This window comes from Plectropomus leopardus, chromosome 22 (genome assembly GCF_026936395.1).
Source record: "Plectropomus leopardus strain MGB_pleo_1.0 chromosome 22, ASM2693639v1, whole genome shotgun sequence".
Lineage (NCBI taxonomy): Eukaryota > Metazoa > Chordata > Actinopteri > Perciformes > Serranidae > Plectropomus > Plectropomus leopardus.
Genome location: NC_142197.1, coordinates 1002501 through 1019717, shown reverse-complemented (window position 1 = coordinate 1019717; position 17217 = coordinate 1002501). Strand labels below are relative to the sequence as shown.

At 37.4% G+C, this 17217-nt stretch overlaps 2 protein-coding genes across 3 annotated transcripts; one reads left to right on the top strand and one right to left on the bottom strand.

Annotated features, from left to right (window-relative positions):
- Positions 1-178: 178 nt before the first annotated feature.
- On the bottom strand, positions 179-2244 carry meig1 (meiosis/spermiogenesis associated 1). 2 transcript variants are annotated; one of them, XM_088073011.1, is made up of 3 exons: positions 2096-2179; positions 844-1045; positions 179-619 (listed from the first exon to the last, which is right to left on the bottom strand). In XM_088073011.1, the coding sequence occupies exons 2-3, from the start codon at positions 988-990 to the stop codon at positions 491-493; spliced, it is 276 nt and encodes a 91-aa protein (XP_087929137.1). In that variant the 5' UTR covers positions 991-1045; positions 2096-2179; the 3' UTR covers positions 179-490. The 2 variants fall into 2 exon arrangements, with proteins under 2 accessions (XP_087929137.1, XP_087929136.1); XM_088073010.1 differs by having other exon boundaries at positions 185-619; positions 844-994; positions 2096-2244.
- A 16-nt stretch (positions 2245-2260) lies between these two features.
- On the top strand, positions 2261-15658 carry dclre1c (DNA cross-link repair 1C, PSO2 homolog (S. cerevisiae)). The gene is made up of 15 exons (XM_042511207.2): positions 2261-2524; positions 2925-2976; positions 3723-3807; positions 4513-4572; positions 4684-4739; positions 5677-5778; positions 5947-6019; positions 6571-6711; positions 7964-8065; positions 8444-8580; positions 9189-9243; positions 10427-10515; positions 10927-11024; positions 12717-12803; positions 13572-15658. Exons 1-15 carry the CDS (start codon positions 2416-2418, stop codon positions 14522-14524), a joined length of 2199 nt encoding a protein of 732 aa, XP_042367141.2. The 5' UTR covers positions 2261-2415; the 3' UTR covers positions 14525-15658.
- The last annotated feature ends 1559 nt before the right edge of the window (positions 15659-17217 follow it).

Genomic DNA, 17217 nt, shown 5'->3' with positions numbered 1-17217 from the left:
ATAATTAGTCAAAAAATGTCATTTATAAGAGCCACATTACAGCGGTAACCTTCATTTTTCTTTTTTTGTGAAACAGACTTCCCTAATGGACAATATGTAGACTTTTAGGTGATCTACTTCTTTAGCTAAACCATGCAGGGGATTTATTATTATTATTATCATTATTCTAATTTTGACATTATTTTTGTATTTTTAAATATATTTTACACAACGTTTATAATGAAAATTGGGAATGTAGGCTACATACTGCTACATGTTATTATTAATAATAATTATTAATAATAATAATAATGATGATGATAATCATGCTCACTCTGTGGTCCGGCAGAAACACTCACACGCTGTGAGTCTACACAGCTGCTCTCATTTTAAGATGATTTTATTGAAAACAGAGAGGTCATCTTCTTCTTCAGATTTAGTGAATCTGTAGCGTGCGTCGTTAAAAGATCATCCTGATAAATGTATGAATATATTTGGAGTCCAGAGCACATTAATATGCGTAGACTTTGACTTTGTGGACATCTCGGTCCTCACATTCCCGTTTCCTGTTGTAGTAATAAAACGTGTTGTCTCTCCGCTGGAGCTTCTTCACGAAGCCGGTGTCTGGCCATCTGTCAACCTGAGACACAAAAACACACAAAAACACACAAAAACACACAAAAACAAACAAAAACACACCGGGATGATTTTTACATTATAAATCACTGTGTCTCTTTTAGTCATTTTGTGTGTATTTAGCCTGTATTCCAGATTTTCATAATAAATATGGTATAAAATTAAAAAATAATGTAAAATAAAATATCTTTTTTTTCTGAATCACAAGCTTCAGGCCAGAATATTTACCGCGGCTCCTGGTTGGACTTGTATGTACTCCAGTTCGTCTCTGTAGCCGGCCTGCTGGAACCTGAAGAGGTTTTCCACCTCGGCCGTCCAGTCTTTGGCTCTGCTCATGGACTTCGGTCTGCAGTTGTTGTCGGTCGCGCAGGACATGATGCTGAGAGACGTCACAGAGATGCACAAATTCTTAAATTCAACAGACTGGTTTCTGATGAGTGACAAGATAAGAGAAAATCATAAAATAAGGTCATAACTGACTCATCGGTTACTTTTTCTAAACATAATATAAATATGTATTATGATTATATTGAGGATCAAGAGAAGCTTTTCATCATAACACAAAAACAAACATGTTTTTACTGTGCAGGAGATCCAGATTTAACAGCAAAGTCAACATTTTGATCCATTCTTGCAAACTGACTTGATTTCTTTAAAAAACATGAGAGGGAGGCAATAAGCAACATAACAGGAAATAAACCAACAGAAAAGAAAGAAAGACAAGGTGAGAGAACAAAAACTAGAAATATGTTGAAAAGTGCTAAAATAAAATAATAAATGTAAAATAAATAAATTAATGATAGTAATAATAATAATAACAATAATAATAATCATAATGAAGAAGAGGAAGATGAAATTAGAAATGAAAAAAAATAAAAAAAAATATGGATATTACCTGAAAAAGTGCCTCATATTTTTTTAAGTTATATAATTTTAAATGTGATAATTATGAATATATTTTTCCATAATTTGTGAAATATTTCATATCAGGTTGCTCATTGCTTTTTTTCGCATGTTTCTGATAAATAAATAAATGTGCTCAGGGTTCAAAGCGACTGAAGCAGCACAATAAAATCATGTGTCTGCGTGTTTCAGAGGTTTTAAGATTTGACGTAAAGTCAGATGTAAACAGTCAAACTGCAGTAGCTGTTCTTTTGTGTAAAATTAAAACCTGTGAGTGTCATTTCATAAAAACAAGTGCTGCTGGCTGAATTACAAACGATGCTGAATTAGAGATGAAACTCTAAAAAGCGTAAAAGATGTAAAATAAAGTTGCTTATGTCAGTACATTGAAATGGGAGAGGAGATACTTTAAAATGCAGCTTTCTTAAATTGAGTTTTGTGCGTTTCGAACTACAAAAACGACAAATAACGTGATTTTTTAAAATTTACGCCACATCAGAAAAGCGTACCGCCTCACAGATTCACATTTACACAAAATACAACTTTCATTTTTATAATAAAAACAAAGTTTACTGACATTATAGCGAGTTTCTCTCCGGTTCGTCAGTTAGCGGTGATCGTCGGTTAGCTTCTCTCTGGTTGCCTGGTTACCGTTAACTTTCTCCTTCTGCGTTGGAGGACTGAGGACAAAAGCCTCCAGGATCTCTTTTGGTGATTCTGTAACTGGTCAGCAGATGGCGGTGCTCTTGAACCTACACTAAAAAGAGCCGTAGAAGAAGGAGAACTGCCGGTGGGCGGGACAAACAAACGCTGAAGATGTAAACAAAGATGTCTCCTCTGGAAACGTTAACAAACGTTCACTAATTTATCTCCACACCGCCGACAGGAGGGTCCGCCATGAGCTCGTTCGCGGGTCGGATGAAGGAGTATCCCACCGTGTCTCTGGACCGGTTTGACCGGGAAAACCTGCATGCACGCGCCTACTTCCTGTCCCACTGCCACAAAGGTGAGCCGGCTAGCTAGCACCGCTAACCAAAGGGTTAAATTTAGCATTTTTATCACCAAAGCAGGCTTTTAAATATCGATAATAAAAGAGTTTAACATCCACACAGACTCTTAAATATCGATAATAAAAGAGTTTAACATCCACACAGACTCTTAAATATCGATAATAAAAGAGTTTAACATCCACACAGACTCTTAAATATCGATAATAAAAGAGTTTAACATCCACGCAGACTCTTAAATATCGATAATAAAAGAGTTTAACATCCACGCAGACTCTTAAATATCGATAATAAAAGAGTTTAACATCCACACAGACTCTTAAATATCGATAATAAAAGAGTTTAACATCCACACAGACTCTTAAATATCGATAATAAAGGATTTTATCTCTTCCACAGATCACATGAAGGGACTGAAAGGACCAATACTGAAGAGAAAACTGCACTTCAGGTAAATTTTACTCTTAAAGACAGAAAACCCAACATTTACTTGCGTTGCTAAGTCTATTTTAAATTCAGATTTATTTGGGTTTTTTTTGTTTAGTTTAGTTTCGTCCCATCTGATGTGTTCAAAAACCATCAGAAATTTGGAAGTTCAATGATAATTTCTGTTTTTACAGTTTCTGGCTGTGAATAATGGAGTCATTTTGGACAAAGAAAACAGTCCTGTTAAATTCAAAATAATAATTAAGTGAATGTAAAGAAAAACATCGCCAAAGAATGGAAAGAAAAACGAAAACCCCAAAATTTAAAACGAGGCATTAAATAATGTTATTTTGAAGAACTATCACTATTTTAAGCTCAGATTTTGGTTATGTGTTTTTATGATGGGGGCGTCCCTTGGCCATGATGTGTTCAAGGACCATTGAACATTTTTGAAATTCTTTGCTAATTTTTGTTTTTACAGTTTCTGCCTATGATAAACTGTGTAATTCTGGCTATAAAAAAAAAGAAAAGAAAATCCAAACCCACAGGCCCGATTTTTTTTGTCATAGTTCCTCCGCTGTGCAGTAAAAATATCAGTCGTAACCTGTCGAAGTAGCTTGATCCTTCACCGCTGACCAAAACAAAGACCACAGTTAGCAACTGTCATTTCCATAAAAGCATGATGTCATGAGAGCTGCACACAGGGGCCCCAAATATTCTAATGAAAAAAGATTGAACTCCGGCATTTCTGTGTTTCTGTTTTTGTTGCAGTCGAACGGTCCGACTTTACTGCTCCTTCGTGACCAAAGAGCTTCTGCTGAGCAATCCCAAGTACGCTTTCTGGGAGGAATACATCGTAAGTCCTCTCTGTCTCTGTGATCGTTTTAACGGTGTCGTTAAAATCGGCGAAGAGAAGCTCTCTTACATAAAATCTTTGGATATTTTTACACTATTGCCAGAAACAATTAAAACAAAATCACAGAATTTTAAATGAGACATCAAATAAAATGATTTTTAAATGAAATATCACAGTTTGAGTTTATTTATTATACATTTTTTAATGGTTGCATTTGTTTTTCATGATGTGTTCAAGAATGGATGGAAATTTGAAAATCCAATGATAATTTCCGATAATGCAGTTTCTGGCTGTGATAAATGGGGTACTTTCTTCTTCTGCTTTTTTTTTTTTTAAAGAAAACACACGTTTCAGTCTTGCAGGCCTGCAGTCAGGAAGGCCTGTTTTCTTTTAAAAAATTCCAAAAAGTGGAGGAACATTTTTTAAAAAATTAAAGTTTGTTTTTTTATTATTAAACCCCCCCCCCCAAAAAGTATTTGTACACTGCTAAAATCACATCTGTACACTGTCAGCTGGATTACAGGATTAAACAGCTGAGTGTTTGTGTGTCCAGAAGTCATTTTTTCCTTTAACACACATCCAGTGATGTCTTACGGCTGTTTGAATTGGGGTATTTTGGTGGAATCGGCAGTTTTATCTGTTTTTCTGTGTTATGTAATTCTGTTGATTTTTCTCTCCTCTCTCCTGGTGAATCATCTGTTTCAGGTTCCCTTAGAGCTGGAGAGCCCGACTCAGATTTCTCTGGTCGACGAGGCGTCTGGAGAGGTAAAAACTGACTCGGTCAAAACTCGGTCCAGTCACACGTGGGGATTTAACTCATCATCGCATCACTGAAAGTGATTTTTTTAACCCCGCTGTGTGATGTTTGTTTGACAGAAAGAGGAGGTCGTGGTCACGCTGCTCCCTGCAGGACACTGTCCCGGCTCTGTGATGTAAATCAAACGTTCTGTTTTTGTTGATTTAATGTTGCCACAACATACATGACGGTTTACAACATGCAGTACATCCCATTCATGATGCACCGGTTGACATTTCATTTTACCTGACAAAGTTCCCTTTTGAATAAAGTTGTTTAAAAACCAAGGCTCATACGGTCATGAATAACCTGGAAGAGTCATTGAATTTGTAAATAGCAGTTTCCATGGCCTGGAAAAGTTTTGGAGTAAGTAAATATACCATGAAAGTTTTGGAAAAGTGCTCAAATTTTGTTTCATAAACCTTTAAAATAACACATGATGTGTTCAAGGACCGCTGAAAATTTGAAACTTGGAAACGATAATTTCTGTTTTTACTGTTTCGGGCTGTGATAACTGGTGTCATTTTTGGTGATTTCAAAAATGAAAAAGTTGTAAAGAAGAAAATATCGCCACAGTTTTTCTTTAAAAATTGCAACAAAAAAAAAGCCAATTTATTTTCTTTAAAAGTTGTCAAAAACATTTAAAGGAAAAAATTTTTTTTCTTTTATCAGTGCCAAAAAATTAACTTTGAAAATCAGCCAAATTAAAAAAAAAACAAAACATTTTAACAAAAGTATTATCGCCACAGTTTTTCTTCAAAATTCACCCACGATTTTTAACAAAAAACAAAGCTATTACATAGTAATGGAAAAGAAACAATAAGGAGTATTTACGTACATTTCAGAAGATGTTTGGTCTTTAAATTTGCCTGGAGGTACTTGAAAAATCCTGGAAATTTATTGGAAAAAATGTGTATAAACACTGAAAGATACAGAGCCAAAATACACGATAAATAAAAAAAGAAAGCTTGTGTGCTGTTGTAGAAATATGAATTATTATTTATGTATTTGTGTTTTTTTGGATCTGTTGAAGTGTGGCTGTATGAAGTGTGTATGTGTGTGTTTGTGTGCAGGTTCCTGTTTGAGGGTTCTCAGGGGAACGTGTTGTACACGGGCGACTTCAGGCTGGCGGCCGGAGACGTCTCCAGAATCGAACATCTGCACTCGGGCAGCAGGTCGGAGCTCCGTCGCTGTTTTCTGTCTCAGAGTCTCAACAGAAACTCGAGGAAATGTTTCCGTTTGATCATTTCTTCAGTAAAGTCAGAGATTATTTCCACGTTCATTGCAGCTGATTAACAACGTGATCCGTCGTTTAAACGTCTTCTCTCTCGTTTCTCTCACAGAGTGAAGGACATCCAGAGTGTTTATCTCGACTCCACCTTCTACGACCCGCGATTCTACCAGATTCCAACTCGGGTACGTTTTTGGGATTATTTTTATTTATTTATTCTTAAACATTTCAGGCATTTTTTTTTTTAAAACATTTTGATAATTAATTTTGTTGAAATATTTCTTCCTTGTTTTTCTTTGAGATTTTTTGGGGGGATTTTTCAGAGAAAACTTGCCTTGCATACTTGTGTACCTGTGGGTTTGGAAGGCATGTTTACTGCTAAGAAATTGGAAAAAGTTTTAAAGAAAAAAAAGGCCTAAAAAGCCCTGAATCTTTAAAAATTTACCAATAATTTTCAAAAAATCATCAAAAAAACCCAAAAGGCTTTACAGAGAAAAAAAAGTGTTAAAGAAACAAAATTGACATAATGTTTTAAAGCGGAGAAAATGTAGAATAAAAAACACTTAAACATTTTAAAGAAAAAGATTTAAAAAAATTTTAAAAATTCACCAAAATTTTCTAAAGAAATGAAAACGTTCAAAGAGCAAAAAAAGTCGCTGAAAAGTTTTAAAGAAACTTGTAAGATAAATTTTATTTAAAGGTGTGTGTGTGTGTGTGTGTGTGTGTGTGTGCGCAGGAGGTCTGTCTGAACGGGATCTCGGAGTTGGCTGGAAACTGGATCAGTCAGAGTCCGTATCACGTCGTGTGGCTCAACTGTAAAGCTGCGTACGGATATGAGTACCTGTTTACCAAACTGGGAGAGGAGTTCAACACACAGGTAACACACACACACACACACACACACACACATACACACACATACACACTTTTCTTTTCTGAGTGACGGATACCCAACAGAGTGTACTTTCACAGTTGACCAGACCAGGAGATAAACCCTCTACCACTCAGGCTGAGGGAGGGTCTCCGGTCCGTCCCCTCTTGAGGGATCCGGGGCGGCTCTGGTGCTACCTCTGGGAGCACCTCTGGGAGTACTTCTGGTACTACCTCTGGTACTTCGTCTGGGAGTACCTCTGGTACTACCTCTGGGAGTACTTCTGGTACTACCTCTGGGAGTACCTTTGGTACTACCTCTGGGAGTACCTCTGGGAATACTTCTGGTACTACCTCTGGGAGTACCTCTGGGAATACTTCTGGTACTACCTCTGGGAGTACCTCTGGGAGTACCTCTGGGAGTACTTCTGGTACTACCTCTGGGAGTACCTCTGGTACTACCTCTGGGAGTACCTCTGGGAGTACCTCTGGTACTACCTCTGGGAGTACCTCTGGGAGTACCTCTGGGAGTACTTCTGGTACTACCTCTGGGAGTACCTCTGGTACTACCTCTGGGAGCACCTCTGGGAGTACTTCTGGTACTACCCTCCCTTGGTGTTTGTGAGTTTATTCAGCAGCGAACAGAAAGTTTGTTTCTTTTTTGTCTCGTGAACGTGAACACCAAAGGAAGAAAAAAGGTTAAACCTGCTCGAGGCAGGCTTTATTCAAGGATAAAAATGTCAAAAGCGTAAATCCAAAGTAAGTTACCTCACTGTCTCGTACAGGAGCTACTTTAACCGTGTAACAGTCTGAGCAGGATGAGGCGAGAAGCACACACAGTGATCTGTTGTTCCTCTTTTATCTGGAGGTCCGTCGCGTCTTCGCTCTCCGTCTCTCCTCATTGGCTGAGCTCGTGGTGGCTATTCGAGTACAAACTTTCTCCTCCTGCTGGGGAATTTCCGCTCTTTTGCACGTGGTTTCCTGTTAATGGTTGCTCAAACTGCTGCTGCTGATTCATGAACGTTTAAACCTGCTCGTGAGCCAGGGTGCACGTTCATGAAGGGGTTAATCTCCGTCGTGGGGAGGGAGCTGCCGGAGTTATGATCTGAGTTTCCATGACCAACAAAATCAATGCAACAATTCATTCAAAAGTGCGTTGACAGCAGCGATGTGAACTGCGTGGCGTAAAGTGCACGTTAACGTCTCTGCTGAAGCACGTCTGAATTCTCACTTATTTTGTCGTTAAATTTCACTCTCAGATTCACGTCAGAAGTTTGGCGATGTTCCAGAAGATGCCGGAGATCCTGAGCTACGTGACCACTGACCGCAGGACGCAGATCCACGCCTGTCGACACCCGAAGGTCCCTCCTAATGTCTCTCATTGCAGGCTGTCTGCAAGTCCTTAAAAAGTCGTAAAAGTCACAAATATGAGGCCTTAAAACTCATTTAAGAGTCTTAAATTTGAATTTCTAAGCACTTAAACATTTTATTTAATCTCGTAGATTAATGTTTACATTTTTGACAATTTTTTAAAAATTAAAATTAATTAAAGCAGATCCCAGAACATTTAAGATTTCGTTAAAGTGTAAAAATGAGTTAAATTTATTTTAACAAATTCATCAATGCTTTGGTTATCGGTTGTAATATACACATTTACTGCACTTAAGAGTCTTTGTCCTTTTGTCTGTTTTGTGTGTGTGTGTGTGTGTGTGTGTGTGTGTGTGTGTTTTTGTTTTTAGGACGAGGAGTTTTTTCAGGGCAGCCGGCTGCCGTGTGGCTGCACGGCGTCTGACGGGACGCCTCTTCGTATCATCAGCATCAAACCGTCCACCATGTGGTTCGGAGAGAGAATGAGGAAAACCAACGTCATCATTAAGTAAATGCCGCTTTGTTGTCGGTGCTCGACACTTCTGATGACTGTCGCTAGAAAGTTTGGAGCCGCTCAGGAGGCGGCAGCGTGAATGTTCCTGTCCAACAAATGTGGGACTCGGACGAGGAGATGCATTTAATTTTATTACATTTCAATCTATTTTTTTATTTTGTTTTATTTTATTTTATTCCATTTCATTTTACTTAATTTTATTTTATTTTATTTTATTTTATTTTTAAAATTGAATTCTATTATTATTTTTTATCATTATTTTTTGTTATTATTTTAGCTGTTTTGATGATCTGGTCCCCCACATCTGGCCAGAACACACGAACTCCAGGAGTAATCAGATTACAGGACAAAATATGACGTCTGTGGCATAACGAAATTCTTCAGGTGTGCGACGTGAAAGGAAACTGTTGAAAATGTGACGTTTCTCTCAAGCGACGGTCATCAAAAGTAACGCTCAACCGTAATTCAACCTGTAAGATTTAGATTTCAGTTATTAGGCACAAGATGGTCGTGTTTAAAAAGAAGTTGAAAGAAGAATTTACTGAAATCCTCATGAAGTTTGGGGTGTGAGCACTGAATTTGCCTTTTTTGTTGTTTTCCAGAACGGGAGCGAGTTCCTTCAGAGCCTGCTTCAGCTTCCACTCCTCGTACTCAGAGGTACGTCCACATTTCATTGACATTATTGAACCGGAGTCACGCCACTTTGGTTACACACAAACAGCGTGTCAGTGTTGAACATGCGTGTAGTGTTCAGGGTTCATACAGTCATGAAAAATCTGGAAAAGTCATAAACAACAGCAGTTTTTCAGGCCTGAAAAAATTTTGGAAAACTTAATATACCCTGAAAGTTTTGGAAAAGTCATGGAGATTTCTTTCAGAAAATAATTTCTGTTTTTACCATTCATGGCTGTGATAAATGGTGTGTTATTTGGTGCTTTTTAGATAAAGCATACCTTCCAAACCTTGGAAGGTACTTTTTATTTAAAAACGACCTAAATTTTTAGAGAAAAGAAAAAGAAAAAAACAATCGGCATTTTTTTTTTCTGAAGAAAAAAAATCGGCACATTTTTTCTAAAGGAAACAAATCTCCACATGTTTAAGGGAAAAAGAACATTGCCAAAAAAACCTATTTAGAGAATAAAAAGCCTTTTTTTCTATAAAAATCACCAAGTTGAAATTTAAGGTTCTATCTAAGTTTTAAAAAAAGTTACATTTAAATAAAAATAAGCACATTGTTTTGTTTAAAAATCTAAAAAAATCTCAACAATGAAAACACAACGATAATTATTTTTTCTTTTTAAAAAAATGCTAAAATTTCTACAGAAAAAAAGTGCAAACATTTTTAAATATATTTTTTTAGACATTTTTAAGAAAAAGAAAATCCCCAAACATTACTCTCTAAAATTGCCTTTGAAAAAATCGTCAGTAAAATAAATACAGCCTCTTAAAGTTGTTTGCCCCTCCCCTAAAGCCAAAATAAAAATCAGAAGTGCTTAAAAATGATGTGACATGCTTCCTCCTCTTTGCACCACCCTCCCCTCTCATAAATAATGAACTGTTCCCAAATTCTAATTAGACATTTAGTTCTTATGCTGCTCTGAATTCATTACTTTTTTAGATAACATACATTTTAAAAGGCTTTTCTATAGGAATGAAAAAGAACCAATAAGGAGCATCGACGGTCTTTCCAGAGAATGTTTGGTCTTTAACATTAGCCTCAGAGTCCTGGAAAAGACCTGGAAAACTCCTGGAAACACCTTTTTTACACATTTTAAAGAAGATAAATATTTGAAATATTTTTAAGGTGTTTGATGTTGACGATGTTCACGTCTGATTTCAGCTGAAAAGCTTCCTCTCCTACCTGCAGCCAGTCAACATCTTCCCCAGTGTGATCCCTCTGGGTCGCACGCTCTCTGAGGTCACACAGATGTGAGTCAGATTTTAGGGTTTTTTGTTTTTATTTAACCTGCAAACGGAAATCTGCAGCAGTGGATGCTGAAGTTTTATTTTTTCTCTTTTTTTAATCTTTATTTTGTGGCAAAGCGTGTTATGATGTCAGACTATGTTTGGCTGACTTTTAAGTTTAGATGATTATCAGTCAGTTATTTGATTGGCTTAAAATTATTCTGCAACGACTTTAATAATTGAATGGTAATTTTTTGTAATTTTTCCAGAAAAGATGCAATTTCTTTCCATGTTTCAGCATCTCCATTTTGTGATGATTTTCTGCATTATTGTCTTCGGTGACAGTAAAATTAACATCTTAGGATTTGGACCGTTGGTTTAAAATGAAAAATTCAAATTAATATGAACCTCTTAAAAACGGCCGTTTCCTTACAGGTTGAAGCTGATGTGCAGGAAACAGTCGGATCAAACTGCGACTGTGTACAAACCTCTGGGAGTCCTCAAACGCTGCAAGGTGGAGCGACCCACGTATGGTGAGACACACACACACACACACACACACACACACACACTCTCTGTAACCACGCTGTGATGCAGGTTTACAGGTCAACATGTGGAATATGAAATACACCCTGTGAGCCTGCAGAAGTGTTAGTGAGGTCTTTCCAGGTGACAGATATTCTTTTCTTGTTTGCAGATGTTTTGTTATAAATACAAAACATTTTAAAATGTCAATAAATTTTTTTATCATTGATATTTACCTTTTTTTCCCACCTAGTTTTGCTTTTTGTAAAATTGTCTTAAATTCAATCTAATTCTAATAAGCTACTGCACAGAAGTTAATGTAGCTGCTGAACTTAAGACTTTGCATTTGCAGTTTCGGCAATAAAACAACCAACATTTAATTTCTATTTTTCATTTTTTCCTACAAATTGCCAAAAAAATGTTTAAAGAAAAAAGATGAAATCACTAAAAATTTGGGGGCATTTTTTTTTTCATTTTTTTTGGGCAATTTTTAAGGAAAGAAAATGGCAACAATTTTTAAAGAAGAAAAACCCCATGGCGTTTTATTTTTATAAATCACCCACGATTTTTTTGAGGGAAAAAAACTCCAAACATTGCAATAAGTCTTAAATTTTTATTTTATTTTTTTTTTTTTTAAATGGCAAAATTGCCCACTTAGGCTCAGATATCAGAATTTCCTGATCAAAGGTCATTGTGACCTCAAAAAACATGTTTTTGTCCATAACTCAAGAATTTATTTGCTCATTTTGACAAAATTTCACACACACATCTAACAGGATGAAATGATAAAGTTTGGACATTTTATATCCAAAAGGTCAAAGGTCAGGTTCACTGTGACATCGTCATGTTTTCATGATTTCACGTTCGGTCTGACACTGAACGGATGACGCTGATCTGTGTGGAGGAAATTACACTATTTCCATTCAGAGAAGTGAACAAATAAATGATCAAACAAAAGCAGCTGATTTTTGTATATTTTAGTGAAGAGAATAAAAAAAGAAAAGAGTGTAACAGAGTCCGTGTATTTCAGCTGAAAGGACAGTGCACTGAGTGCGTCTGACGGAGGAGATCACATTCACTAACATATTTATCGTTTCAAACACAGTGTTTGGAAAATCAGGGAGGTTTCCTCTGCTCAGATAAAGTACCGGAACAAGGAGCGTTTGTCTCCTCTTAAGTTTCCTCCTCCTGTTTCCACAGTTGGTCAGATGATTTTTACAGAAGTTCACGAGTTCACATCAGGTCAAATCAAAAGTTAATATAAGATGATTCATGTGAATATATAAGATAAAGGGCAATTTTTGTCTCTACAATCCGCAGTAATAATAACAATAATAATAATAATAACAACGACGACGACGATGATGATAATAACAATAATAATAATAATAATAATACATTTTATTTATGGGCACCTTTCAGGACACTGAAGGTCACCTTACAAAAAGCAACAATAAAACAGAATAAAATCAGATATGTCTCCAGACAAAGTAAACAATAAATGAATATACTGTTAACTGCTGATTGTAGAGATTGTGTGTGTGTGTGTGCGTGTGTGTGTGTGTGTGTGTGTGTGTGTGTGTGTGTGCGTGTGTGTGTGTGATGCGTCGTGTTTTCACAGACGTGGATGGAAACTGTAACCTGACTGTTTCACTGAGGCAAACAAACACGAGGCGTAAACTTGATTTCTTCCTGTTCAGATTCAGACAGCGATGAAGAGCTGTTTGACGAGCTGGACCTGGTGCCAGTGAGGAAGAAGATGGCGCTACACCAGGAAATAAAAACCGGTGCGGTAATATTTTAACTTCTTTTTGTAGCATCGTGTCTCTTTTAACCCTTTGCAGCCTGGAGCAACATCACTTTCACTGAGCTGCTTTCAGATGCCTTTAGCAAATATTTTAACCTTTGAACCTGAAACAAATCAGTACGGTTTCTCTCTAAAACATGGGAAAGAAGCAACTTGGTAAGAAATCTTTAAATTGACCTGTTTCAAAGTTTAAAAATACAGGTAAAATATTTTCAATATTTTTTGGAAGCATGAAAAAACACAAACAAAATGTTCTCTCCTTATTGTTCAGGTTTCCTGTTGGAAAAATTGCAAACATTTGTTTTCAATTAAATGTAGTTTTAAGATGTGAATTTAGGTTTAAAGAGTCAATTTGACACCTAACGGAGGAAATGTTTTGTTTGAATTAAAAAAAAAATATGTTGGGGAAGAAGAAAGAATGTGGTACATGTCAACAGTGTACAAAAACAAGTTTGAAACCTGTTTTTTAATTAAAACATGAATTCTCATCAGTAAACTGTGATCTATAAGAGGTGAAAAACTTGATTACACTAATTATTAATAAAATTGATATTTATTGAGGTAAAGATAATGTTTATGCAGCAAGTTAGTTAGTTCATTTGGGAATTTTTGGGCAGGGATATATAAGTTTTACTTCTACCTACCCCCTTTTCGTACACTTTAAAAAAATCGTTCGTTCATTCTTTTTGGTGTTTGAGTTTAATGATTAATATTCACAAAATGTTTCTTTCTGATCTATAATTTTTAGTGAGTCCTGAGGAAACGGCGCCCCCTGTGTCTATGGTGGAGTCTTTTCCTCTGACGGTCACGGACACGCAGTCGGCGTATGTGGACTATGTGGACTGCACCGAGTCCAACGATGAAGAGGAGGGCCACGAAGAGGAGGAGGAGGAGGAAAACCTGATGAAGGAGGAAAAGGACAAAAACGCGTCTGTGGTCGAAGGAGGTGGCTCCTCTAATCCTCCGAAGTGGGAGGATTTCTTCACCATGGAGACGCTGATTGACAGCCAGGGCAGCCTCAGCAGCCAATTACAATCCTGCTGTTCCGTCCCAAGCCCCACCCCCTCCAAAATGACCGGATCACAAACGCCCGACCTGTTCAGCGACGACGAGCAAACGCCCGACAACCACGACGACAACTTCAGTCTGACCCTGTCCGCCTCGCTGTCCAACCATTCCTCCCAGAACCAGGAGTCGTCTCTGCCCGACACTTTAATCCTCCAATCAGAGCCGGCGGGCCAACAGGGAGACCCGAAGAGCAACGACCAATCAGAAGCAGTGGGGCGGGAACAAGAAGACTCGAAGAGCAACGACCAATCAGAAGCAGCGGGGCGGGAACAAGAAGACTCGAAGAGCAACGACCAATCAGAAGCAGTGGGGCGGGAACAAGAAGACTCGAAGAGCAACGACCAATCAGAAGCAGCGGGGCGGGAACAAGGAGACCCGAAGAGCAACGACCAATCAGAAGGAGCGGGGCGGGAACAAGAAGACTCGAGGACGAATGTCGTGTTTCAGGAGAAGGAGAGAGATGTCCCATCAGAGGTGGAGGAGCTCTCAGAGTCTCAGGTGTCGTCGGACTTTGACGTCCCCTGCACGCCCGAGTCCAAAGTGCCACAACCCGACGAACTGCTGCATCTGTACAGGAAGCTGGCGTCAGGAGAGGAAGTGCTCATCCGAAAGGGAAGTCAGGGCTCAACGTGAAGAAACGTGAAGAAACGTTAACAGTGAGCTGTCGGTGAGCTGCCAAACCCAACATGCTGCCAGATTGCTGGTCAGGTTTCGTACAACCATGAAAAACCTGGAAAAGTCATGGAATTAGAAAATAGAAATATAAAGGCCTGGGAAAGTTTGGGGAAAAAAAATTAACATTTTTGGTGATTTTTAGACAAAAAAAATCGTGTTTTTTTTCTCCTTTAAATAGCAAAAAAATTATATTAAAAAAAGCCATTTAAAAAATAATAATAACAAAGCATTTTTAAAGAAAAAAAATTTCTAAAAAAATTACCCAAATATATATTACCAAATATTTTGGCGATTTTAAATAGAAAAAAACTATGTAGACTTTTTAAAGAATAAAAACAAACTTTTTTTCTCTTTAAATATCACCTAAAATTTTTAAAGAACAAAAATCTCCAAAATATTTTCTCCAAAAGTTGCCAAAACATTTTGAAGGAGAAAAACAGCCTTTTTTCTTTGTCTTAAAACAAATTTTGGCAATTTTTAAAGACAACAAATTTGGCAAAAACTGCCACTTTTTTCTTTAAAAATCATCATCAAAAAAAATTTGCCAAAATGTTTTTCTCAAAAAATCTGCAATGATAAAGAACCCTTAAGAAGCATCGATGGATGTTTCAGAGAAAGTCTTTTGGTTTTGAAAATCTGCCTGACAGGTGACATGGAAACGTACTGGTAAAATGTGTAAGAACCAGATGTGTGAAAAACACATAATAAGCTTCTATGATTCCTTCCTACAACACAAGTGACGCCATTCCTGCAGAGCGCACAAACCTCAGTGTTAAACAACACACACACACACACACACACACACACACACACACACACACAGTTTATTTAATGCACTTTAAGGCCACCTGTGCCTGACATGCATCAGTGCACCTGTGAGCTTCCCTTTGTGTTGACAGTTTGTGGTTTGTTCTGCTTTTTCTTCATTGTGAAGCAGACCAATTTCACAGTTTTCAGAGCAGAAGTTTTTGTTCGTTAAAACAAATTGAAAGTGTTTCATATTAACTGAAAGGCATTTTTGAGCATGTAAAGCTCAGATCAGTGATTATTTGACTTTATACTCATTAAAACTTGCTGCTGTTAGCTCCTGAACCAGATTCAGCTCGTTTTTCTTTGCTTTTTTTTCACAGTTTTGAAACCTAATTTATAAACTTGGCGATTTAAAAAAATAGAATTCCAGTTTGGCTGGGTGGTTACTAAGAGTTTTTTTTCTGTAGTGTGACAGAACACATTTATTTTGATTTGTTTGCATCCAGAAACAACTTTGGCTGTTAGTCTCAGATTTTCACCTCCAAAGGTCAGTAAGGAAAATGACGCCAGTGTCAAGATGGTGGAATCAGTTAACGCCCTGTATCGCATAATGAAGCAAGATGGTTTTATTTATTTATTTTTTAATGTGTTTATGTGTGTTTTTCTTTCAATGACTCAAATAACTGTTAAAACATAATATTGTCACATAACGTTTAACCCTCAGGGCCTGTTTCCTGCATATTAGTCTCTTTTCTTCTTCCTGTTGTGATAACTGTGTGTGTGTTGATGCATGTGTCCTAAATGTAGTCCAGATTGTGTATCTGAGTGTAATCAGTGAATTTGCAGCTCAGCTCCTACAATAAGTCTAAAATACACTGTGGAAACTAAATAGTTACATTCAGACTGTTCAGGTCCAAAAATGCTCCATTGAAACCCATTCAAACTGACATTTTTGATCCCACAGCCATCAGAGCAGAAAAACAGGACTTGTATTATTTCTGGGTGTCATTCTGGGCTTTTGACTCTGAATTTGTCATTTTGACTATTTTCCACCTGATGAGGTCATTTTGACCATATTTGGCATATGGAGGAAATACACGCTATTTCCACTAGGTAGGTCACCTAGTCACAGTCAATGTAGCTGCTGATCACTGACATATCCCAGACTGTCAGCAGCTACACTCACACACTGACATATCCCAGACTGTCAGCAGCTACACTCACACACTGACATATCCCAGACTGTCAGCAGCTACACTCACACACTGACATATCCCAGACTGTCAGCAGCTACACTCACACACTGACATATCCCAGACTGTCAGCAGCTACACTCACACACTGACATATCCCAGACTGTCAGCAGCAAAAAAAAAAAAAATCAGCTTTTTTTATATTGACAATAATTTCTTTTTTGTGTTTTTTTTTTCTTCATCTAAAAACATTTGATATTTATGATTAGGACTGATGTTGGTTACAAAATTAAGTGGAAAATTATATAAATGTACAACATTTTCAGGGCTTGATTTTGAAAAGTGCATGTTGTGTGCAGAGCGATATGAGTGTGTGTGATATATATATATATATGTTGTACAGCTGATTATGACTGAAGTTTGTGTTAAAGCTGATGATTTGTGTTGACGTTTGGATTGATTTCTGATGAAATATTGTGTTTGCTGTAATTCTGCTGCAACCTGAGTTAATTTGCAGATTATTTGGCTGAATTCGAAACTGGTGCAAAAGCCGAGCAACATGTGGATGGATGTTTGCCCTAAAGTCCAGATACCACGGTCAACATTTTCTCTCCCTTGAAGCTTAATGTCCAGATGTGAGCAGCAGTGTTAACTCTGCACGCATTGTTCATTTAAAAATCCTCGGGGCTGCAGCATCCTGTTGGGGCA

Bases quoted from the DNA above. Each gene is read 5' to 3' on its own strand.
- meig1 (XM_088073010.1), bottom strand. From the start codon at position 990: ATGTCCTGCGCGACCGACAACAACTGCAGACCGAAGTCCATGAGCAGA. The intron at 620-843 runs GTAAATATTCTG...TTTGTGTCTCAG, and splicing joins AAGTCCAACCAGGAGCCGCG to GTTGACAGATGGCCAGACAC.
- dclre1c (XM_042511207.2), top strand. From the start codon at position 2,416: ATGAGCTCGTTCGCGGGTCGGATGAAGGAGTATCCCACCGTGTCTCTG. The intron at 3,808-4,512 runs GTAAGTCCTCTC...CATCTGTTTCAG, and splicing joins CTTTCTGGGAGGAATACATC to GTTCCCTTAGAGCTGGAGAG. The intron at 8,581-9,188 runs GTAAATGCCGCT...GTTGTTTTCCAG, and splicing joins AAAACCAACGTCATCATTAA to AACGGGAGCGAGTTCCTTCA.